The 21,283-nt window shown below is 56.5% G+C and overlaps 11 protein-coding genes across 11 annotated transcripts; 4 read left to right on the top strand and 7 right to left on the bottom strand.

The window, feature by feature from the left end:
- Positions 1-164: 164 nt before the first annotated feature.
- On the bottom strand, positions 165-2,853 carry BDY17DRAFT_249853 (fungal-specific transcription factor domain-containing protein; the record flags this gene model as incomplete). Its single annotated transcript, XM_033731020.1, has 2 exons — positions 165-2,615; positions 2,665-2,853. The coding sequence occupies 2 exons, from the start codon at positions 2,851-2,853 to the stop codon at positions 165-167; spliced, it is 2,640 nt and encodes an 879-aa protein (XP_033589526.1).
- Positions 2,854-3,107: 254 nt separating this feature from the next.
- Positions 3,108-4,880, top strand: BDY17DRAFT_296548 (Metallo-dependent phosphatase-like protein). Its single transcript, XM_033733468.1, has 4 exons — positions 3,108-3,415; positions 3,479-3,602; positions 3,664-3,754; positions 3,812-4,880. The coding sequence occupies exons 1-4, from the start codon at positions 3,399-3,401 to the stop codon at positions 4,849-4,851; spliced, it is 1,272 nt and encodes a 423-aa protein (XP_033589525.1). The 5' UTR covers positions 3,108-3,398; the 3' UTR covers positions 4,852-4,880.
- Positions 4,881-6,394, bottom strand: BDY17DRAFT_296546 (nuclear pore complex subunit). Its single transcript, XM_033733467.1, has one exon. The coding sequence runs from the start codon at positions 6,261-6,263 to the stop codon at positions 5,178-5,180; it is 1,086 nt and encodes a 361-aa protein (XP_033589524.1). The 5' UTR covers positions 6,264-6,394; the 3' UTR covers positions 4,881-5,177.
- Positions 6,395-6,469: 75 nt separating this feature from the next.
- Positions 6,470-7,800, top strand: BDY17DRAFT_250596 (uncharacterized protein; the record flags this gene model as incomplete). The annotated part of the gene is made up of 4 exons (XM_033731085.1): positions 6,470-6,759; positions 6,811-6,916; positions 6,981-7,089; positions 7,154-7,800. 4 exons carry the CDS (start codon positions 6,470-6,472, stop codon positions 7,798-7,800), a joined length of 1,152 nt encoding a protein of 383 aa, XP_033589523.1.
- Positions 7,801-8,063: 263 nt separating this feature from the next.
- Positions 8,064-9,566, bottom strand: BDY17DRAFT_250825 (Nuf2 family-domain-containing protein; the record flags this gene model as incomplete). The annotated part of the gene is made up of 3 exons (XM_033731110.1): positions 8,064-8,177; positions 8,239-9,417; positions 9,471-9,566. The coding sequence occupies 3 exons, from the start codon at positions 9,564-9,566 to the stop codon at positions 8,064-8,066; spliced, it is 1,389 nt and encodes a 462-aa protein (XP_033589522.1).
- Positions 9,567-10,024: 458 nt separating this feature from the next.
- BDY17DRAFT_296541 (translation protein SH3-like domain-containing protein) lies at positions 10,025-11,064 on the bottom strand. Its single transcript, XM_033733466.1, has 3 exons — positions 10,894-11,064; positions 10,816-10,835; positions 10,025-10,756 (listed from the first exon to the last, which is right to left on the bottom strand). Exons 1-3 carry the CDS (start codon positions 11,003-11,005, stop codon positions 10,472-10,474), a joined length of 417 nt encoding a protein of 138 aa, XP_033589521.1. The 5' UTR covers positions 11,006-11,064; the 3' UTR covers positions 10,025-10,471.
- A 133-nt stretch (positions 11,065-11,197) lies between these two features.
- Positions 11,198-15,168, top strand: BDY17DRAFT_296539 (uncharacterized protein). The gene is made up of 2 exons (XM_033733465.1): positions 11,198-14,678; positions 14,802-15,168. Exons 1-2 carry the CDS (start codon positions 11,456-11,458, stop codon positions 15,095-15,097), a joined length of 3,519 nt encoding a protein of 1,172 aa, XP_033589520.1. The 5' UTR covers positions 11,198-11,455; the 3' UTR covers positions 15,098-15,168.
- On the bottom strand, positions 15,169-15,850 carry BDY17DRAFT_296537 (uncharacterized protein). Its single transcript, XM_033733464.1, has one exon. It carries the CDS (start codon positions 15,698-15,700, stop codon positions 15,533-15,535), a length of 168 nt encoding a protein of 55 aa, XP_033589519.1. The 5' UTR covers positions 15,701-15,850; the 3' UTR covers positions 15,169-15,532.
- A 339-nt stretch (positions 15,851-16,189) lies between these two features.
- BDY17DRAFT_250616 (translation machinery-associated protein) lies at positions 16,190-17,257 on the top strand (the record flags this gene model as incomplete). The annotated part of the gene is made up of 1 exon (XM_033731089.1): positions 16,190-17,257. One exon carries the CDS (start codon positions 16,190-16,192, stop codon positions 17,255-17,257), a length of 1,068 nt encoding a protein of 355 aa, XP_033589518.1.
- Positions 17,258-17,287: 30 nt separating this feature from the next.
- Positions 17,288-20,031, bottom strand: BDY17DRAFT_296533 (peptidase S8/S53 domain-containing protein). The gene is made up of 6 exons (XM_033733463.1): positions 19,454-20,031; positions 19,165-19,402; positions 18,574-19,109; positions 18,421-18,516; positions 18,015-18,366; positions 17,288-17,949 (listed from the first exon to the last, which is right to left on the bottom strand). The coding sequence occupies exons 1-6, from the start codon at positions 19,683-19,685 to the stop codon at positions 17,406-17,408; spliced, it is 1,998 nt and encodes a 665-aa protein (XP_033589517.1). The 5' UTR covers positions 19,686-20,031; the 3' UTR covers positions 17,288-17,405.
- BDY17DRAFT_296529 (uncharacterized protein) lies at positions 20,011-21,149 on the bottom strand. The gene is made up of 2 exons (XM_033733462.1): positions 20,350-21,149; positions 20,011-20,297 (listed from the first exon to the last, which is right to left on the bottom strand). Exons 1-2 carry the CDS (start codon positions 20,960-20,962, stop codon positions 20,194-20,196), a joined length of 717 nt encoding a protein of 238 aa, XP_033589516.1. The 5' UTR covers positions 20,963-21,149; the 3' UTR covers positions 20,011-20,193.
- Positions 21,150-21,283: the final 134 nt, after the last annotated feature.

The raw sequence follows: 21,283 nt of genomic DNA, 5'->3' as shown, positions 1-21,283 counted from the left end.
CCTTAATGTTGTAGGTAAGAGGGTCAAAATCGCCCGGCATCGACAGGTTACGGTCAGTCAAGTCTCCGGAGAGCGCTCAAGAGTAATGCTCCTATATTGCCGTCGTCATTCGTGGCGGGAATTCGACGGTTTTCCAGTTCAGCTAATCAACAATCTCAAGCGATTCATCCGTACCAAGCACTCTCATCGTACGTCCCCATCTGCTCATTCAGCCAATTGACAACGCCTGGCTGCTGCTGATGCTCGCCATCATTCGTCGCAGTAGCGCCGCCATCTTGATACACATCCCCCATCGCGGACGCCTGCGCATTCACCACATGCACCGCCGGCTGAATATTCCCAGCCATAGCAGCCCCGCTCCCATTCTCCGGAGCGAGAGCATCGGCCCACATGGACGGATCCATAATCATGGTACTCCAGTTGCCCGCCCAGCTGCCGAGTTCTGCGGGCACAGGCATGGGGTCTCGGAAGGTCCAGTCCTGCTGCTGCCCTTCGCGGAGGAGCTGCTGCACGCCGCCGAACATGTCTGGTGTCGAGGGCTGGAAGGGCCGGGAGTCGACGGTGGTTTGAGGGGTCGTTATTTGCGATTGCTGTGGTTGTTGTTGCGCTGCAGTGTGGACTTGGTGGACTTGCTCCGCTTGGCCTTCTGTGTTGTGATTGTAGAAGAGCATGGAGTATGCTTCTGCCGAGACCTGTGGGAGTGCGGGCGCGACATCAGTAAGTGGGAGGGGTGCGCCGCTTGCGAAGACGCTCGGGAGCTGCTGGAGCGTGGCATCTGCCCAATTCAGTGGCTCTGCGAGTTGCGTGGGACTAGGCTCCGCCGCTGCCGCTGCTGCCAATGCTGCTTGCCGCTGTTTTAGAGCGGGCGATGGCGAAGCCCGGCTTTGGTACTTCTCGAACTTATCGTGAGCTGCTTCGGGGACTTGCACTTTCCACCGGTGGGAGAGGGCGGATAGGATGGCCAGCGAGCGCTTTGCGGCTGGCCAACAGTCGGAGATTTCTTCGAGGTGCCTGATGGCGTGCACCAGATCCTTGCTCGCGTCCTTTTGGGGAAGGTTGAGGAGGTGGATTGTGGAGGCGACGTACAAGATGTAGATGCAGATGTTGGGGATCCGTCGGAGCCCAAAGCTTCGCTTGTAGAACCTCATCACCCTCGAGATGGCGGCGGCGGCTTGTGTGCAGTGTTTGCGCGGGTTGACGGATGGCGGAAGAGGCGAAGTTGTTGATGAGTACCTCAGGAAGGGTCGAAAAAGGTTGATGAATAGAAGGTGGCAGAACATGTGCATGATCAGAACGCTAGGTAGTGCGCCCTCGCGCGCTTCCAACTCCTTGGGCAGCTCTCGCCGCCAGTCTTCCAGTCTGATGTGGAGGGCGCTAAGCTTCTTCAACTCGGCCGCTCGACTGCGGACTGTTTCAGTGTGAGAAGGATTGTAGAAGCCCAGCATGATGTCGTTGGAGATCTCGCACAGCTTGGTGATATGCAGGGCCACCGCTCTATATCTCGCTGGCTGAGAATGTGAATTCTGAGTTCCAGAGTCGGTGTAGGGAGTCCATTCTTCTGCTTCCTCGTTTGGGAAGGCGTCGATTTTGTGCACGGTAATCATGGAGTTGGGAAGTTGAGGCAGCCGGCCGAGGTAGTTGGAGTGGCACGCATCGAACTGGTAGCAACCCCAAAAGGTGATTCTTCTGGCGTCTTGTTCCGCTTCGCCCAAGTTTTTGGTCAGTTGTATGTGGTATGGTAGCCCCATTTCTTGGGCCAAACGAAAGGCCATGCCGGAGTACACCCAGCCTTTGGACTCACGTCCACATCCCACCTCGCGAACGGACATGAGTGCGAATGCCTGGATGTTGGTCAGACATGGGCGCTCGTGTTCGTCATGCTCCATGATGAGTCGCTTGGCCTCTTTGAAGAAGTGGTCGCCAGCTGTAGCCGGATCATCGGGGTTCTCTCTTGCACCGGACCGAGAGGTGAAGTGGCAGCCAATTGCGAGCATGACGTTGACTAACAACGATGTACAGTAGGAATTCTTTCTTTTGATGTGAGACGGTGAGTTTCCAAGAAGAAAGTCGCGGAAGAATAGATCCTTTGGGAGACAAGTGAAGAATGGGTAATGCCAGGCAAAGTACATGGTCAACAGATGGTCGATCAGATCGGTGTCGCTGGTCACTGTCGTCCACGAGGCTGTGGCGTTCTCTTGTTGGTGATACTCTTGCACGTCGGAGTTATCGTCTTCACTGTCGAGGTGGATGAGATGTGAGGTGCCGCCAATGTATCTGACAGTACCATCATCTAATCGAAGATCTCCGATCCGACCGGCAAGTTGGGTTTCGAACGTAGCCTCCGCGGCGGCAGAAGCGCTCGAGTCCAGAAGCCCGGCGCCATCGTTGTCTGAACCGGCGGCACTGACCTGGGCAGCGATTCGTTCAGCAACGAGGTCAAGACTATCGCATTGGCGCATCTCCCGGACAAGGGCAATTGCTTCATCTTCTTCCAAATTCAAAAGAGCCTGCACCAGAGTATCCAATGTGGTATTCTTCGACTTCACAGGGTGCTTGTAGACTCCCTTCCGGCGGTGGTCGGAATTGGGGTCATATACACATGCAGTTCCGTAGATCTTGCGAACGATTAGTGAGATTGCCAGAAGCCATGTCGAATACACAAACCTGAGCGCATGCCGCGCAAGCTGGAGTCTTGCCATCGCATTTACTTTTGCGTGCTCTACACGCGACGCAGGCGGAGGAGATGCAACGCCTCTTGGCCCCATCGTCGTCTTCGTCTTCCTGGTGCTTGCGTCGACTCGTCTTCCGCGGCTTGGACAGGGAGTCCGCATTCGCCGCAGTAGGCTGCTCCATGTGGTAAGACGTATTTCATGTCATGAACAAGGGGTTATGAGTATGCTGGCATGGATTGTTCCGGCCATTGCGCAATGATATGCTGGTATGATTCAAGACCGTCGAGCATTGGCGATCACATGTCGTCCCCCGCGCTCCGGGCCAGGCCCATAACGGCAAATGGTCAGCGGCGGCCGGGACTTCCCGCTGACTGTTCCCGTTCCACTAACTCTAAATTTGGTCCGTGAGCGACGTCCAGAGCGTCTTGGGTCGCGCGACATCATGCCCTCCTCACTATTGACCCTCTCAGTATTCCTCCTCGGCACAAGTCAGAGCGCAGACTACACTATCCGTCCACTTGCGAAGCTAGGATTGCCCCCTTAGCTGCACTCTCCGCTACACCACCTCCGACCGAACATCTCAGCAGCAACCCCCTCCGATTATCCACGAAACCACCAGGTTGCGCCTCCTTCCACACACGCGCAAGAGATCAGGGCGGCGATACATCGAGACTTTAGGCTGGGCGAGCATCCACCCAGCCAGCGCCGAGTGGCGCGTGCAAGAGAATGAGCGACCTAGACAAGTACAACTCCCCGCCACACCTTTCGGCGCAAACGCATATTTCCCCATGCTAACACCCTTCGAGAGCAATCGCGCAGTTAAGAGCATGCCGCCCGATACCTGAGAACCAAGTGCGAGAGTTGTGCTACAAGGCGCGCGAGCTGTTGATTGAAGAGGGGAATGTGGTCACCGTGGATGCGCCGGTTACGGTAGGCGATGCCTGCATGGACAACGGGAAACACTTCAAGACTGACCAGATCTCATTTCCAGATATGCGGCGACATTCATGGCCAATTTCATGACTTGATGGAGTTATTTCGCGTGGGTGGTGATGTCCCAGACACGAATTATCTTTTCATGGGTCAGTCAATCCATTTCGCCACTGCTCCTCCCATACTTGCTTTCTGACACTGCGCAGGCGACTTTGTCGATCGCGGCTTCTATTCCCTCGAATCATTTCTTCTCCTCCTCTGCCTCAAAGTCCGCTACCCGGACCGAATCACGCTGATCCGCGGCAATCACGAATCAAGACAAATCACAATGGTCTACGGCTTTTACGACGAATGCCTACGCAAATACGGCAGCGCCAACGTATGGCGGTACTGCTGCGAAGTCTTCGACCACCTCGCCCTCGGCGCGCTCGTCATCGGCGCCACCACCGACCTCGCCCCCTCCGACGCCCCCTTCTCCGACCCCGCCTCGCAATCCACCCTTCCCTCCGAAGAGCTGGAAATCGAAATTCTCAACTCTGCAGGCCAGATCCTCAACCGCTTCACCCGCGCCACGCCCAACAGCTCTCAAGACCTCTCGCAACTCTCTCAGAATCCTTCATCTCCGTCCCAAGCTCCCTCCCGGACCGGCGCACCAGGCACAGGCGCCGCCTCCAGCACAAATAACAGCACCAACACCGGCGCAGTCCTCTGCGTGCACGGCGGCTTAAGTCCGCTCATCGACAAAATCGACAAAATCCGCCTCCTAGACCGCAAACAAGAAGTGCCGCACGACGGCGCAATGTGCGACCTCCTGTGGTCAGACCCAGATGACATAGATGGCTGGGGTCTCTCCCCACGAGGCGCTGGCTTCCTCTTCGGCGCCGATATCGTCAAGTGCTTCAACCACCGCAACGACCTCAGCCTCATCTGCCGCGCGCATCAGCTGGTGATGGAGGGCTTCAAGGAGATGTTCGACAGCACCATCGTGACGGTGTGGTCCGCGCCAAACTACTGCTATCGCTGCGGAAATGTGGCGGCCATTCTCGAACTGGGGGAAGACGGGTCGAATGCGGGGTATGCGGCGCGGTCGAACGGGGATGCGAATAGATCGCGTGGAGGCCCGTTGGCGGAGCAGAGGCGGGAGCTGCATATGGGGCCTGGGAGGCGGTATCGGGTTTTTGATGCCGCGCCGCAGGATAGTCGGGGGATGCCGGCGAAGAAGCCGGTGGCGGATTACTTTTTGTGAGAGAAGGGAAAAGAGAGTTGGATGAGATGATACGATTGATATTGTCACTGTGTCTTCAGTCCACGTTTAGCGTTACCATTCACTTCACTGCAGAGCTGCTCAATTCGAAGCACATTTGTGAGCCTGTGGGGTCTCTGCATGCTTTGAACGTCGAGGCGGGTGTAGAGTGTCGGCTGAATGGTGTTGGCAGGGCAGGCAGGACTTGCTGTGTCTTTCCCCTGCGTCTTCCAAGAGCGGCCAGCTAGGCGGTGCGCCTGAGTGATCCGTTCAGAAGACCTCAGTCCAGTGGAGCGGACTTAAGGATCGAAGAGAGAATGCAGCGCTCCTCATTTCGCCGCCCTGGCCTTTGCTTCCCCCTCCGCAAACTCCCTAACCACCACCCGAATCAGACTCCGATCAACCTCCTCGTCTTCAGATCCATCTTCAAACCCAGGGCTAATGCCCACCACCAAACTCCTCCCATCAGGCGAAAAGTCCATGGCAGCCACACTGGCGCCCAGCTTCTGATACTGCCGCACCCTCCGCTTCGTTTTTGCATCCCAAAGCGCCACCACTCCATCCCCTCCCCCCGTCGCAAACGTCCCGTGAACGGGGTGGAAAGCTAGCGCATTGACGGGATACACTATATCCACGTCCTTCTCTGCGCCATCCTGGTCTACCGTTTTGGTCGTTTGTCGATGGCATTTGAAAGCGTATTTGTTATCGTTGTTGAAATCCGGATCGAACCACTCGACGCCTACACGGCCTTCGATGGAAGATGTCGCGAACCCCTCGCCGTCCGGCATACATTCGATAGCGCGCGTCATGAATTTCAGACTGCTCTCTCGTTCCTGCCAAGGTTGGACTTCGTGAATAGTCTGGTCGGAAGTGGTGCCGCCATTCTGCTCCAGGAGTTGTTTGAGAGCGATGAGGTCGTAGACGGCGACTTTGCGCTCCGCCATGGCGACCACGGCGCGGGCGGAAGAGAGGGATAGAGCGAAGGGTTTAGCAGCGAGGCGGATGCGGACGAAAGCGCCGGTGTGCGGGTTGTGGACGTGCATGGTGCCGTCCCAGCTGGTGGAGAGGAGGATTCCATGCTGCGCGCTGAAGGCGACTTTGTTGCTGGCTTCCTCGTGCGAGCTGAGAATCACCTGCTGCGAGCTGGTGCTGTCGTCGCGGACTTCTAGTTTGCGCACGTCGCTGTCTAGGCCGACCCAGAAGATGTTTTTGCCTTGGTCGTCCCAGCAGACGTGCAGGACGGGTGCCTGGCTGAGGAAGCGATGTTGTAGTGAGAAGGTTCCTCCGTCCTGCTTGGAGTAGATTGAGACTCGTTGATCCCAGGATCCGACCAGGATTCGCGATCCATCTGGGGAGAACTGAACGCTGGAGATGATGTCTGATGGAGCGTCGGGGAGCTCGTACGGGTTTGACATGTTGCCGTTCAAAAATCCTTCTTTCTGGCCCGTCTATGCGCCGATCAACAATGGAGTGTAGTTGTTGTCGAGCGGCGAAGGGCAAATTCTGTGACCGGCCAGTCCCAGTCTTTCTTTGCCTCACTCTTCGCCACCTAACACTTCACTTCATGTCTGTCTCTTGTAATAACCATAGACAACGCCTCAAACGGAGGTAGCAGGGAAATATGGGCACAATCCTCCTACCAATCGGCCCTCCAGGCTCCGGAAAATCCACCCTCTGCAACGGACTACAACAGTTCCTAACAGCCATCAACCGACCATGTTCAGTGGGAAATCTGGACCCAGCGAACGACAATATCCCATATCACGTCGCTTTCGATGTTCGAGAGCTCGTCAATGTTGAGGAGGTGATGGATCGGGAAGAACTGGGGCCGAATGGCGGCACATTATGGGCTATGGAGGAGCTGGAGGCGAACTTTGACTGGCTGGAGGAGCGATTAGAGGATTGCGGTTCGTCTGAATCTTTCAACTGATTTTGTGTATTACAAGTGCGTGCTAACGACAGATTAGAAGAGACGATTCTCCTTGATCCACCCGGCCAAGCAGAACTGACGACACATCACGACGCTCTTCCGCGCATCCTACACAGACTGGAGAAACTAGGCTATCGAGTACGATACCGCTCCGGTTCCCCATATCTTCGACTCAGGCCTTTACTGACTGAGATGATAGTAGATCGTCGTCATCCAACTTCTTGATTCCGTCGTGCTTACTCGCCCAAGCCTCTACCTCAGCAGTCTTCTCCTCTGTCTAAGAGGAATGCTCCATCTCCCTTACCCAATAAGTCCGTCTTTCCACCTCATCCATCTACATCCACACTCCCCAAACTAACACGATAAATCCCAAAGTCAACGTCCTAACCAAACTCGACAATCTCAAAGCCGTAGGCGGCGCCGACCTCCCCTTCAACCTGGATTTCTACACCGAAGTCCAAAATCTCCACTACCTCCTCCCCTCGCTAGAAGCAGAGCAAGCCGCGTCCTCAACGAGCAACAACGAAAAGTGGTCCGCGCTCAACACAGCCATCATCGACCTCATCTCCGATTTCGGACTTGTGGGCTTCGAAACGCTAGCGGTGGAGGACAAGCAGTCCATGGCGTCCTTGCTGGCGGCTATCGATCGCGCGAGCGGGCATGTGTTTGCGGGCGCAAGGGCGACGGATGAGAGCGGGCGCACGCTGGAGGATGAGGCGAGTATTTGGGCGCAGGCGATGAGTGAGGGGTGGGGTGGGAAGTTGGAGGTGAGGGATGTGCAGGAGCGGTGGATTGAGCGGAAGGAGGAGCTGGATGAGGCGGAGAGGAAGGGGTGGGAGGAGGAGGCGAGGTTGGCGGGGGCGTTGCCTGAGCAGAAAGCTGCTGCGAAGGTGGTGAGGAAGGAGGCGGCGCGTCAAGGAGAAGAGGAGGATGACTTGCTTGCTGAGCAGGAGAGATGGAGGAATGAACGAGCGAAAGATGGAGGCGGTGGTGGAGCGAACGTCGCCAAGAAGCCAGCTTGAGTTCCCTCCTTTCGCTGCGTTATCATGTACCTCGACGAGCGATCAAGTGCTTGCGGCCATTTGGTACGATCTCTCCTCTTCGCGCAGAGACCGATACAACATGGCGCTCCCCAGGAGGCCGCAGTCCTCATCCTGGCCCGCGAGAGTGTGCGGACCAATGGTCATACAACCATCTTCGCACACCGTGGATGGACAGTCGAATTCGACTCTCGACCATTCTCGCCGCAATTCCCATAATTCATTAATCCAGCGTGGAATCCCGCTCAAATGCTCTGCTCCATTTCCCGCATGTAGAGCTGAATGTGCGATTCCATCCGAAGGTACTCCTCCCTCGAGCTCTGCACTTCATGCTCGATGTTCTCCTTCAGATCCGCCATCTGGACAACCACAAGTCAGCACAAACCTCTCTATCACAACAATTGGCAAGACCAAACATACCTTCTTCTCCGTCTGCTCGATGCGAATCCGCCGCTTCTCCACCTCCTCGTTCCTATCCCGCCGCTCCGCCTGCAGCTCCTTGTGCATCGCGCGCAAACTCTCCATCTTGAGCGTCGCACTCTCCGCCTTGGCCGCGGCATCCTTGCGCAACTTCTCCGTCCGCGCCTGCCACTGCTCCAGCAACTTGCGCAGAATCTTCTCCTCCCGCTCCACCTCGCGCACCTGGTTGCTCTTGTCCATAAGCGCGTCGCGGTTGCGGCGCGCGGAGAGCGCCTCGTCGTCTTCTTTTGCGAGTTCGCCTTCGAGGTCTGTGAGCAGGCGGGTGAGGGCGGAGATTTCGGATTGCAGCGTGGTGAAGGAGTCGCAGCTCGTTTGCAGGGCGCGCGTGCGTTTGTCGAGCCGGTCGATTTCCGCGCGGTCGCCGTTCCAGTTGGAACTTAGCTCGCGGAGCGCATGCTCCAGCACGGCGGGGGATTGCTCGGTGTAGGGACGGAGTTTCCTAGCCTCCTGTCGCGTGTTCATCACGTTGGTCGTCTTGTCTTCTAGCAGAGTTTTGAGTCGCGCCTGCTCGGCCTTGACGTTCTCCAGCTTCTCCATGACTTGCTCTTGCGCGCTCTTGAGTTGTAGTAATCGCGTCTTGAGCTCTTGGTTGCGCTTCTCTTTATCTTGAATGGCTTGCTCGACGTTCTTCCGATTTTGCTGCATCTCTTCCAATTGCTCTTCCTTCTCCTGATTCGAGTGGTAAAGGGCCTCGATGGAGTTCTTGATGCGCTCGGAGGAATTGTAGTGCTCGTCAATAACGGCAGTCTGCGATTCGCGAAAACGGATGAAGTTGATGATGTAGCTGAAGATGCGCGCTAATCGTTGATGCGTAGGGCGGTAGAGGTCGGAGAAGGTGAAGTCCTTGATACCGCAGTCCAGCAGCAACTTGCGCATGGTGATAAAGAAGCCCATGAGCTCGCGCGTGTCGGCAGTGAAGATCTTGTCGGCATCGTCGCCGCACATGTCCTCCGCCGCGGCCTTCATCGCCGGGGCGACGAGCTCGCGCGTGGTGTTTGTGAGCAGCTCGGCGAACCATTCGAAGATTTTCTGGATTTGCTGCGGGTTGGGTTTGCGGAGGTCTTCGACGGTAAAGTTGATGCCGATGTCACTTATACATCCGGCGATTTCTCTATCGGGCTGGGGCAAAGTCAGTATGTTGATGCTGTTGTACTGGTGAAGGCGGCGCATACCAATTGCATCCATTCATCCTCCCCCGGCTGCTGCTTCTTTTGTTGACTGGATTGCTGTGAGCTGCGCGCGATGCTCATGCGCGGATTGAAGTCCATGCTGGGCATTTTGACGGCGAGCTCGAGGGGGATCGGAACGGCGACGGTGTGTTGTAGAGATGTGAGTTGAAGATGCAAGGCACGTGCAGGCTAGACGCGGAAGTCGAGGGTCATGTTTTGCCAAGCAATAAACAGCGGGCGTTGGTGGGGCGAGAGCGACAACTTCGGATTCGCATTCGGATGGGAAGCCGAGGATTTTCGCCAACCACGTCCACACCTTTCTCTTTCTTCTTCAAAGCAGCCGAGGCGATACGGTATGGAAGGATTGTTTCTACTTGCCATATTGACAGCCATCATGCACGTGGCGAGATGTTGCAAGCTTAGCAAAAGCGGATGTTTTTTGGTCGTTTACAAGCTACCACGCCGTGTCTACCGAGGGTGTAGATGGGAAATGGGCGAGGCTGCAAGAGAGACTGTGAGACGAGGATGTTCAAGCAGGCGAGATTTCGAATGGTAGAATAGTTTGATAATACTCAACGTAGTCCACAAGCACAAGCGAAACATCGATATGTCTCTCACCATCAAAACACTAATCTCATCGGAATAATCCATCAAAGAGCGTTCTGCAGGCGAGCAAGGACGCGGTGTAGTGTCCTCATTGGGGCTCGATCTTCGCTAGTCGTATAACTTCGAAGCCATGGTGCTGGGCTGCTCAGTAGATAATCTAGCGAGTACTCTCGGGGAACAGCACACGGCCTGGTGAGGCACGGAAGGAAAGGCGGGGAAGTGAATGGTATGATCTGTTGGGTCATTGTTTCAAAAGAGATTCTCGAGTGTCTTACTTTGAGCGACGTGACGTCCACAATGCCATTCCATCCCGCCGCAGCGCCGAAATGCATCCGCCAGCCAGCTCTTCAGCACCTCGAACCCACAAGAACGTCCACCTCCTCATCCATCGCCTCCGCTCACGATGAATGCTTCTCCCGCTTGTCCTTGTTCAGCTTCCGCCCGTGGCTAATCCGCTCCAGAATGTTCTCACGGTCCTTGTCGATCTTCAGCTTGGTGATCTCCACCTTGCTGGGTGCGATGCCGATGGGCACGCTCTGGCCGTTCGACTTCTCGCGGGTGACGCGCTCGACGTGCACGATGTATTTGAGGCGGTAGACGGAGGTGATTTTGCCTTCGCGGCCCTTGTTGCTGCCGCGCTTGATGATGACTTCGTCGTCTTTGCGGAGGGGAATTGCGCGGACCTGGGGAGTTGTCATGTTAGTATGGCGAAGGGTCAGTGAGCGATGAGGTGTATATGTACGTTGTGCTTTTCTCGGAGTTCTGCAGCCCTGTTAGCAAAAGCCTTTGATGTCGATCGGACTTTTCAAGAAAAGCATACCCTTGGATAGCGGAGCGCTCATAATCGTTCTACGCACGCTCGACGGGGCCTCAAAGTGTGCCTTGCGAGCCTTTCTCCGGCTGGAGTGCAGGCTGGAGTTGATTTTTGTCATGGTGGCTGGCGACGGTGGGTGGACGTGGGTGTTGCAATCGTGGAGGTTGCTGCTTGCGGCGTTGCTTGGGTGTAAATTGAAGAAGTTGCGTGTGGTCTTGGCGCGAAATTCGGCAAAGTTGCCGTCGGGGGTGGATTAGAGTTCAGGCGCCTAAGCATCGCCGCCGCTTCGCGAGTCGGGCTCGGGAAACCACACGATCGTCTCGTCGTCTGCCGCTCGCGCTCTGCATCACCGCCGACGCGATTTAATGTCGCGGCACGAAACATTTCGGAATTCACGTGCTGGTCCAGCAAGTCACTCGGACTCATACCATATGACGAATGCGCTGCTTCGGATCACTTCTGAATCCGCGCGCATTCAATCATGAAACCATTCACTTGCCCAGCCCCAAGAATTCACTTCTCACGACGCAGACGAGAAGCATGAGGGAGGAGAGAGTAGTGCGGGACAATGTCTCGATATGGACAGCCCCCCAACTACTACGATCCCGTCGGAAGTCAGTCACATCAGCCGACTGGCTACACCTATCAGCCCGCGAACTCCTCAAGCACCTCTTTTGCCAATTCCACCGCCTCTGCTGGCTACCAGTATGGCGGTACCGCCTACAACGACACTCAGCAGTATGGGCCGAATACTGGGCAACGCTCGAATAGCAGTGCGAGTCATGCCGCTGCAGCTCTGAGCAGTATGAGCAACCAACCGTACCGCTCATCTGCGAACAGATCCGGTGGAAGCATTCAGGATAATCAGGCCCCGGCCTGGCAAAGCTCTGGTTCGAACTCAACTACGTATGGCAATACTCAACAGTCCAGCACTTTCGGACGCTCGAATCTCCCCGACCAGAGCCAGAGCCAGAGGAGTTCAAATACGTTTGCACGGCCATCTGCGTATCAGAGCGCGCAGACAAACCCTCCCTCTCAGTCCTACCCGACGGCTTACGCCCAACAGCAACAGCAGCAGCAAAGTCAGCCTCCACGCTATAATAGTTTAAATCAAGCGATGCAAGCGCAACGACAGACGACACAGGCAAACTCCAGGAGCTCCAATACCTTCCAGCCCTCTCCGCAAATGGCCCCTGCAACGCAGCAGCACGCCGCACCGCGAGAGCAGAGCGCGTCTGTCGACTCCACTCTACCACCACCTACCACTGTCAATCCGTCGCAAGTCTACGACAATCGCGCCGAGCTGCAGCGCAAGGCGCAAATTGAGGCGGAGCAGAGGCGCAGATATGAGGCGGAGCAAGCGGAGAAGAAGCGGCAACACGAGGCGGAGCAGGTGGAGCACGCTGCAAAGAAGGCGGAAGAAGAGCGAGTAGAAGCTGAGAGGCGCAAGGCCGAAGAGGAAGCGAGGCGGATAGAGGAGAAAGAGGCGAAGAAGAAGAAGGCGGCGGCACAAAAGAAGGTTGAACAGCGAAAGAAAGCTCGCGAGGACAAGAGATTGAGCAGCGGGCCAGCAAATGCTGCTCCCGCGCAGAGCCCGGCTCCTCCTGAACAAGGATCTGCTCCTCAGGAAACTGACGAAGAGGCGCAGATGAGAGCGATGTTTCAGAAGATGCGAGAGTTCAATGCGAAGAATCCTTCTATGCTTGCGAGGCTATGGGAGGAAGAGAGGAGGACCCATGCGCAGGCACAGTCACAGTCACCGCAGCCTGCGAGCGTTTCGCCTGCTCTGCAGAAAGTCACCGCGCCGGCGGCAGCACCGGCCAGCAGAGGATCGGCACCGCCGCCAGCTTCATCCAATCCACCAGCGATTGTGCCGCAGGCTGTAGCGGCTGTGACTCCTCAGCAGCCACAGGTTCAGCCACCCACGATCGTCAACACCGCTCCCGTTGTGCCCCCTGCGAACCCCCAGACAGCCACCACTCTCTGGCTGCCGCATAAAAAGGGCGCTATAGCGAATGCGGCCGCATCGTGGCTCCGCACGCAGCCTCAGAATGCGAACAGCACAATTACGACTGACTCGGTGCAGCAACTGCTGGACAGAAACCCATCCTACGTCCAGCTTTGTGAAGCACTCGAGGCGATGGGGTTGAGATTCGAGCGGACTGCCTTGGCGAGGGAGTTGCTGAAGGCTGTACCGGAAGGAGGCAGCAAAACACAACCAACGGCGAGGACTGCTGCAACACCGGTTGGCGCGAGTTCTAGCGCCATGTCTCCACCGGTTCAGCATGGTGGGGTGCACACCGTGGCTTACACCACTCCGCTGTCTTTGGCAGAGGCTGCCAAAGCAGGTATGGACTCGCCTGCATTCTCGCCTGCCCGTAGTCATCGAGCTGCATCGCAATCTCAGCCACCGGAGGTCAAACCCGAATTCAAGCCCGCGGAACCTCCACGACCCCCTGCGAACAAGGAGGAGGCGGCAAGGAAGCGTACCTTTGGGGACCTGGTGGACTTGACTGCCGAGGAATCGGACGACGAGCCGCCCGCAAAGAAACTGTCTTTGGCGAATGGCAATCACAATGGCATTGTCGCGCAACACCGTCCAAGTGGTTCTTACAGCGGACCATTGGTTCTCTCGCCTGGTGGTACGACCCTCGTCTTTCAGGGTCCCAATGCTCTGTCACAACCCATTCTGCCCTCGAACACGACTCCACCTCCACCGCCACAGCCTGTTCAGCCTGTCAAGCCAAAAGGCCCCACACTCGAACAACAGCAGCTTTCGCGGCTCAGGGGCAAGATGCTCGTCGAGCCGATTATGCGCGACCGCGTGGCGCGCAAGTCCCGCTATGATTCCCGGACGATTGCGCGTGATGTGCTGTTAGCTACCGGCCGACACCCGGATATGCGCGGTCTGAATGCGCATCTGGCTACGATGCAGAAGTTGTTGGGTCAGCATGGTGGGGATATGCATGGAGGTGATGGGTTGGGAGGGGGCTTGGGGAATCGGAGTGATTTGGCTACGATCAAGTGGGATGTGATTGATCCTGAGGTGGAAGAAGAGCAAGAGGATGCGACACACCGCGATGCATCCCCCGAAGAGATGTCGCGGAAACATCGCCCCGCGAAACCACATCCAGGCTCGAACAACCCTCTCGTGTACGACCTCGGCACTGACCCCACGCTGACTCATCCACGGCTTGGCGCGACCGACTCATCGTCAACTTCCAACCACGCGCCTCGACCTTCCAAATCCCACCACACTTCCCGCTCAGCATCTGCGACTTCCACCCCGGCGGCCACGAATGGCGAAATGCCTCCCGTCGGCTACTCTGCCTTCCGGCGATTCGCCGAAGACGGCACCGAGTTCAAGAAGAAAGGCCGTCCCTTCGGGTGGAAGAAGAGCATCCATTCGCGTGAAGCGCAGGGCCTACCGCCGAAAGGCGTGGCGTCCTTGCCTAGTCGTAAGAAGACTGCAACTTCTACACCCACAACTGGATCAGCGAAGAAAGAGGACGTCGTGCTGCAGCCTGTGTACCAGGTGTACAAGTGCCGCTGGAACAAGTGCAAGACGGAACTGCATAATCTCGAGACGTTAAAGAAGCATATCATCAAGGTGCATGGCCTTGCGAGAGAAGGCGACGAGCGCTTCGAGTGCTGGTGGAAAGGATGTGGGGCGGAAAAGCGAGCGGAAGGGAGAGTGCTGTCCTTTGACGGCATTGAAGACTGGCTCGCTCATGTGGACGAGGAGCATCTCGCGGCCGTGAGGTGGAAGTTGGGCGACGGGCCCAAGGCAGGTGAGTGAATTTGCGTCTCCCGGTGTTCCTGACCCATTGTAGACAAGAAGTGTATACTTGTTGTAGAGGACGAACATGTTGAACAAGCCCAACTGACTGCTTTTCTTTCTTCGCTCTGTATAGATCTGTCTACTACCCGCTACTCCACCCCAAGCGACGCGCAGTCCATCCCTTCCTATCTCCTCGACAGAGATGGCCGGAGCGTCACGCCCATCATCTCGCCCAGCACTACACCAGGGCCAGGCAGTCGCGCGACAAGAGACATGCTCGAAGCACCACTTAAACAACTGGAAGAGCAGAAGAGAGTCGTAGGCGTGGTGCTGGATCGCATGGGCTGTGTACTCGCGGATGAAGGAAGGCGGAAGGGGTTTCTGGATGACGAGGACTTCGAGGATGTGATTGAGGATGAGGATCAGTGAGGACGGGAACGGCATGATACCCAGGGCATGATATGACGATACGGTTGAGATATGGTTGCATGAGCGGGCGTTGAAATTGCGCTTGATGCGCTTTTTAGACCTGGGTCTTGATGATAGACTGCTGGGAAGGCCACTGGCCATCGCGCTGGTGTGGCTAACACGTTTGACCTTTCCGTGTCACGCTCTCCTTCGATTCCTCTTGTAGTGTGTGTCCGCTGGCCGTGCTTTGCAGCAGTCGGGTGTCTCGCGTTCACTTTGCAACCCACCCATCTCCCTTGTATCCCCTGTACATACATCCCAAAATCACTCCACAAGCCTTTATAAACGCCATCCCACGCCAATGCCACCAAACTGCACAACAAGCAGCCCAGCATGCCCCCTCATCCGCCCCATCAATGCAAACATCAAATCCCCCTTCTTCTCCCGCCATGCCCATCACCGCGCCTTCCCCGGCACCGCGTCCGCTTTCCGCTCCGCGCTCAGCGGCGTCGTCTTCGCGCCGTCTTTGGCGTTGATTTCGAGGAAGTGGTAGAGGACTATCAACAGCATTGCTGCGAGGCCGAGGGACTGCGCGAGGGTGTAGAGGTTGTCGTCGGAGATCATTTTGGGGGGGTTTTGGTGTGTTGCGTGGTTGGTTGGTTTGCAGGGAGTGGGTTATGGTGGGTGGCGGAGGGTGGTTGAGGGGTGAGAATGGTTTTGTGGTTGGGAATATTCAATGGCTGGTGAGTGTTGGTTTCAAGAGGGACATGCGATGGTTCATGGTTAGATGCGAGCTGTCCCTTTCTCACGGACAGAATTCAACGCCACACCTTCCCCACGCCACATGCAACGCCACACGTCCACCGAGCCCCACCGACATCACTCTCCTCGGAATTCCGTCTTCTTCACATTCATTTTCCACCACCACGTGCCTCTCCATCCCCGACGACCCACAACGACAAAAGGTCATCCGTGACTCCCTCTCGTCGCCGCAGGTCAATGGAGAGCTTTCCCTCGCCGACAACCTGAGAGCGCGAGCACCGAGCAGCAATAATTCGCCACAAAAACCCTACACACATAAAGCACACGACACCCCGCACCCCCACCGCAACCATGCCTCCCAAAAAGGGCGCCGGCGGCAACGAGCCGGCCAAAAAGAAGGCCTCGGTCGAAGACAAGACGTTCGGCATGAAGAACAAACGAGGCGCCGTGGCGCAGAAGCAAATCAAGCAGATTGCACAGGCGCAAGCGTCGGCCAAAACGCCGGAGCAGAAGAAGAAGGAGGCCGAGAAGGTGGCGCGGGAGAAGGAGAAGGAGGCTGCGGAGCAGGCGAAGAAGGAGGCCGCTGAATTACTTGGAAAACCTGTGTCTACGCAAAAGGTGCCTTTTGGCGTTGATCCGAAGACGGTGGTGTGTGAGTTTTTTCGCAAGGGGATGTGCGAGAAGGGGAGGAAGTGTAAATTCAGTCACGACTTGGATGTCGGGCGCAAGGCGCAGAAGAAGTCGCTGTACACCGATATGCGCGAGGGAGACGAAGACGGCGAGGACGACGACGAGGATGGCAAGAAGAAGGACGACATGGCGGATTGGGACGAAGAGAAGCTGCGCCAGGTGGTCATGAGCAAGCACGGCAATCCCAAGACGACGACGGATAAAGTGTGCAAGTTCTTTATCGAGGCGGTGGAGAATGGCAAGTACGGGTGGTTCTGGCAGTGTCCGAATGGCGGGGACAAGTGCATGTATCGCCATTCGCTGCCGGCGGGTTTCGTGCTCAAGACGAAAGAGCAGCGCGCGGCGGAGAAGGCGCTGATGGATAAGAGTCCGCTGGCGACGTTGACGTTGGAGGATTTCTTGGAATCCGAGCGGCATAAGTTGAGCGGCACTTTGACGCCTGTGACGCCTGAATCGTTCGCGAAATGGAAGCAGGAGAGGTTGGATAAGAAGGCTGCGGAGCAGGAGGCGCAGAAGATGAAGGAGGCTACAGGTCGTGCGCTCTTCGAGAAGGGCGATTGGCAACTCAGCGAGGACGAAGACGATGGAGCGGAGGACGGGGATGTGTGGAATCTAGCGGCGCTCCGGCGAGAAACAGAGGAGGCGAGGCAGAGGAAAGAAGATGAGCGAGTGGCCAAGGAGTATGGATTGGAGAGTACCAATGGCGTGGCGGAAGCGGGGCCTAGTTGATGGTACTACTGGGTATTATTCGAATGACTGTCCATGATCTATGCTCTGTTCATCTCGTGCTCGCAATCAATGCCGCTAAACTGCCATACTCGGTCCAACCCACGAAGCCACGTACCAGAAACGTTGCGAGGCCTTGCCGTGGTGCCAGTCACGAGCTCTTCGGCGAGTCCTTTCGTCGAGCTGCCGCCCGCTCCGCAGCATCCATAAAAGCCTTCAACAACTTCGGATAGTTCGGCGTACCCAAGCCAGTCGAAGGATCCCAGCCAGGGGAAGCAGGGAAACCATCCGTGCCGCAGCCGCCATTGGACCCGAGAGTGATGTCGTTGAACGCATCGGGGTTCTGGTACAGGAGCGGCTGCGCGAAGCCGACAGGTGGATAGCCGGCATGCGTGAGCTCCTCGTTGATGAGGGTGATGATGGAGGCCCATACTGGTGCGGAGATACTCGTGCCGGAGGAAAACAAAGCCCTATCTTTGAAGGCGATGACCAGGTGGGCCCCGTTGGCACTGACGTCGGGATACCCTCTACCGGCACGGTTGTATAGACCGCCGTTCGAGCCGATCTTGCTTTGTCCGGAAAACAGGTCGGAGCCGTCGTACTCATATGAGGGATAATCCGGGGCGTGTTTTCTCAGATACGTCTTCACATCCGAGTCCTGGTACGAGGGACGGGCAAAGTAGTTGCTGAAGCCGCTAAGAAAGTGTCAGCACGTGGTCGAGGTAACAACTTGTGCAGTGCGCTGCGACTGTCCACTCACCCTCCACTGGAAAAGGGGGCGCTGGTGCTAGCGAGGGCAAGCTCAGTGAGGGGAACATTGAGCACCTCTTCCGGATCTTCCAAGGTCCCATTGACTGGGAGCTGAGTGCCTCCTACCACGAGAGCGTATGGACAACCTGCTGGAAATCCAGGACTGAAGACTCCTCCATCCGGCGACCCGTTGTCGCTGTAGCATCCGTTCTCGTTGTGGCTGTCTGCATGTAGATTCGAATCGAGGGCAACGCCGAAGTCCCCGCTGGCGACGACAATTGTTGAGCCCTGCAACACGAGTTTCATAATTTGGTGGCAGCTCCTCGCCGCTCCTCTTTCGTACGCGACTAGCTCAGAGGCCGCTGGCACTAGGTCAGTCGAGGACGAGGACTCAAATCACGCGGACAACCTCTTACCCCAGGACACAGAGAGAACTCTGGGGATTGGAGCCTCATCACATCCACGCACACTTTGCTGGTGATCAGTCGGAGTGCAGAAACCTCCGTCAATCGCTGAGGATGCATCAGTGGAGTACTGGAGTATTTATGTGCCATTGAAGATCAACGCACCGTCCAGCAGTGGCGATATGACTGTATCCTCTTCGGACATCCTCGAATCATTCGCATGGATGTCGCCAACCGAGTAGTAGGTAGTCGTCTGGGGGTAGACAAGGGGTATGGCAATCTCGAGATCAATATCCGCTTCGTGAAAGGTGTCGTCGATGTTTTCGGTTGACCCTTCCCCACCATCGATGGGAATTAGCACGGGATGCGTGTCGATCGGTACACGATGTTCGAAGACTGAGTAGTACGCGTTGAGATCGGGTTGGTAGTAGTGGGAGTTCTGGAACATGGCGATGGCGAGCTTGTTCGCAGACGTGTTGTAAGTGCCTAGTGGAATGTTGTATAAACCACGCACGCAAGCCGGCCGCATTTTGGATCCGCAGAATTGAAGTACGGGGTCCACAGAAGCAGCCACCGGCGAAGATTGCACCGTTTCAGGAATCTCGCGATGTACAATGGATCGTTTCTGCGCGGGAGGCGAAAGGTTGACGCCCGGCTTGACGTAGTCGACGAGCTGAGAAATGTGCTGCGGCAGAGAGTATCTGCAAGAGGTGTCAGAAGCCGACTTAAAGTAAGAAGAGGTATCTTGTCACATGCTCTTCACACCCGATCCGGACGGAAGCATCGCGCCCAGGGTAGTACTCATGATACTCCGCGCGCAGAAGGTGCTCGGCCTGGGCCGTCGGGAGGTCGACACCAATCCAGCCTCTGTCCTCAGACACCTGAATGAGTTCGGGTTTGATGTCTGAGTCGACCAGCCATTGCTTCACCGCTTCAACAGCTTCAGGCGGAGGAGCAAAGAAGTCGCGGACTTGTTGGAGGGTCCAATGTTTCCCTGGACTCGAGTCAGAACAGCAAAGAAGTCCCGTGACACCGTCTCACTCACCGTAGTTGGGAGAGCGAGGATCGCTAACATCCATCACCTTGTCATACCCATGCTCCAGATTAGACTGCTTCAGTCCGATGCGGAGGGGAATAATGGCATCTTCAGGAATGCGAGAGCCGCGGATGTGCCTTGTGATGGCGCGCTTCTCGTGGACCACATGCGGACTGGAGATGGGTGAGGCAAGGGTATGCAGGGCCGAAGCCACCGCGAGAATGGATATGGAGAGGAGCATTGCTGGGTAAGAGTGCTGGTGGATTCAGTGGAGTTGAGATGAGGGTTGTCAGCAGTGCTGGCAGGAGAGAGTCAAGATAGCGGAATGGAAAGGCAGAGGAGAGGAGATAAAGAAAGAAAATAGGAGGGCAGCGCAGCACGCGGCGTGTGTCGTCCTTTCCTTCAGTCTGTACGGGGAGGTGCTAGCCAGTACGACGTTCCATTGGCAGGAGCGACACGCTCCATCCGACTTCATTTCACGAGGCTGAGAAGCTGCGCAGGCTCGCAGGGTAATGTACCAACCTTTGGTTTAGATGCAGAAGGATAGAATGATGGAATGTCTGGAACTTGAGACGTGGAGGCGTGAGGAATTTGTCACCACTCAAACCCGAAATCCCGACAGCCTGGCACACTTTCATACTTCAACTTCTTCTCTTCTCGTGATGTAGCTCACTGCACCAATCGTTCATCTTCGGCACCCTCAGACCCGTCACCCGCAAACGCGGCAGATAATTTCCCAAACTCGTACTTCACGATCGAGACGGTCCACTGGCGGAGGCATGGGGCCTGTAGGGGACGATCTGAACGCGGTCGCCAGCACGTGGATCGACCGGCCACCAGTCAGACACGGGAGCTAGGCAGAAAAGTCAGCGACGGCGTGCAGATAAAAGGAGTGACGAGCCTACGTCGGGGTGCATCGGTGGCTGGCATCCTGAGGACACAACGCATCGGAAGCCCCGCGCATTCGATCTCGTAGGCGACCTTGGTGGCGAAGTCGGCGCCGATAGAAGACTCGGTGTGTGCAATTTGCGGTCTTGCTGCGACGAGATTGTTCTGCGCCCACAACATGTAGCCAGTGTGCCAAGGGAAACGAGGCACACGGAGATTGACGACGCGCATGTCCTTGACCAGAGCGCGGTGGCGGGCAGGCAACGCGGAATACCAGCTCAGCAAGCCTGTCAGATCGCGGAACGTAAAGACCGAGTTGCCATAGTAGTCACGCGCCGCTTGAGTTCCCAGCTCCGTCGGCGTTCGGTACGCGTGGTAAACGAAAACCGTGCGGGGTGGGTTTGCGAGGACGTTCTGTCTCACGGTGGCAAAGTGCGCGGGCGACATGAAGTGGATTGTTCGGATGTGCTCGTCTGTGGTTGAGAGCGGCAGATCGGGTATTGGGCCTTCATCAGGTAAACTGGCGATTGCTCCTCCTTGTCTCAACCCTTTGGGGACCGGTGGCAGCTGTCCAAATGCCGTTCCGGTCGATGGGAGCGAAAGACGCAGGTCCATCTCCACGGTCGGCATGATTGGCTAGTTGGTAAGTTGGTTCTGGGTCCACGTGAGTAGCTTGGAAGGAGAGGATGTTTTTAGGGAGGAGAAACAGCGTATATGTACTCCAGTCGCCGTGAATGGACATCATTCCTGCCAGCCTAGCGCAGGTTGTACGGACTGTGGTGAATGTCCGCACGGTATACTATACCTGTATTGAATGGTGGTCGTGCGTTGAGCAAGACTGATATTAAATGAAGACTCCAGGTGTCTTTTGTCGTCAAGTAGAACAAACGCTGGCAGCAAACAACAGCCGCGGCAGCCTTGCGTGAGTTTCGACGAAGCACAGCCTTGTCA

Source organism: Neohortaea acidophila (assembly GCF_010093505.1).
Source record: "Neohortaea acidophila strain CBS 113389 unplaced genomic scaffold BDY17scaffold_5, whole genome shotgun sequence".
In the NCBI taxonomy this organism is placed as follows: Eukaryota; Fungi; Ascomycota; class Dothideomycetes; order Mycosphaerellales; family Teratosphaeriaceae; genus Neohortaea; species Neohortaea acidophila.
Note: the sequence above shows the minus strand (reverse complement) of the source record. Positions and strands in the feature narration are given on the sequence as shown.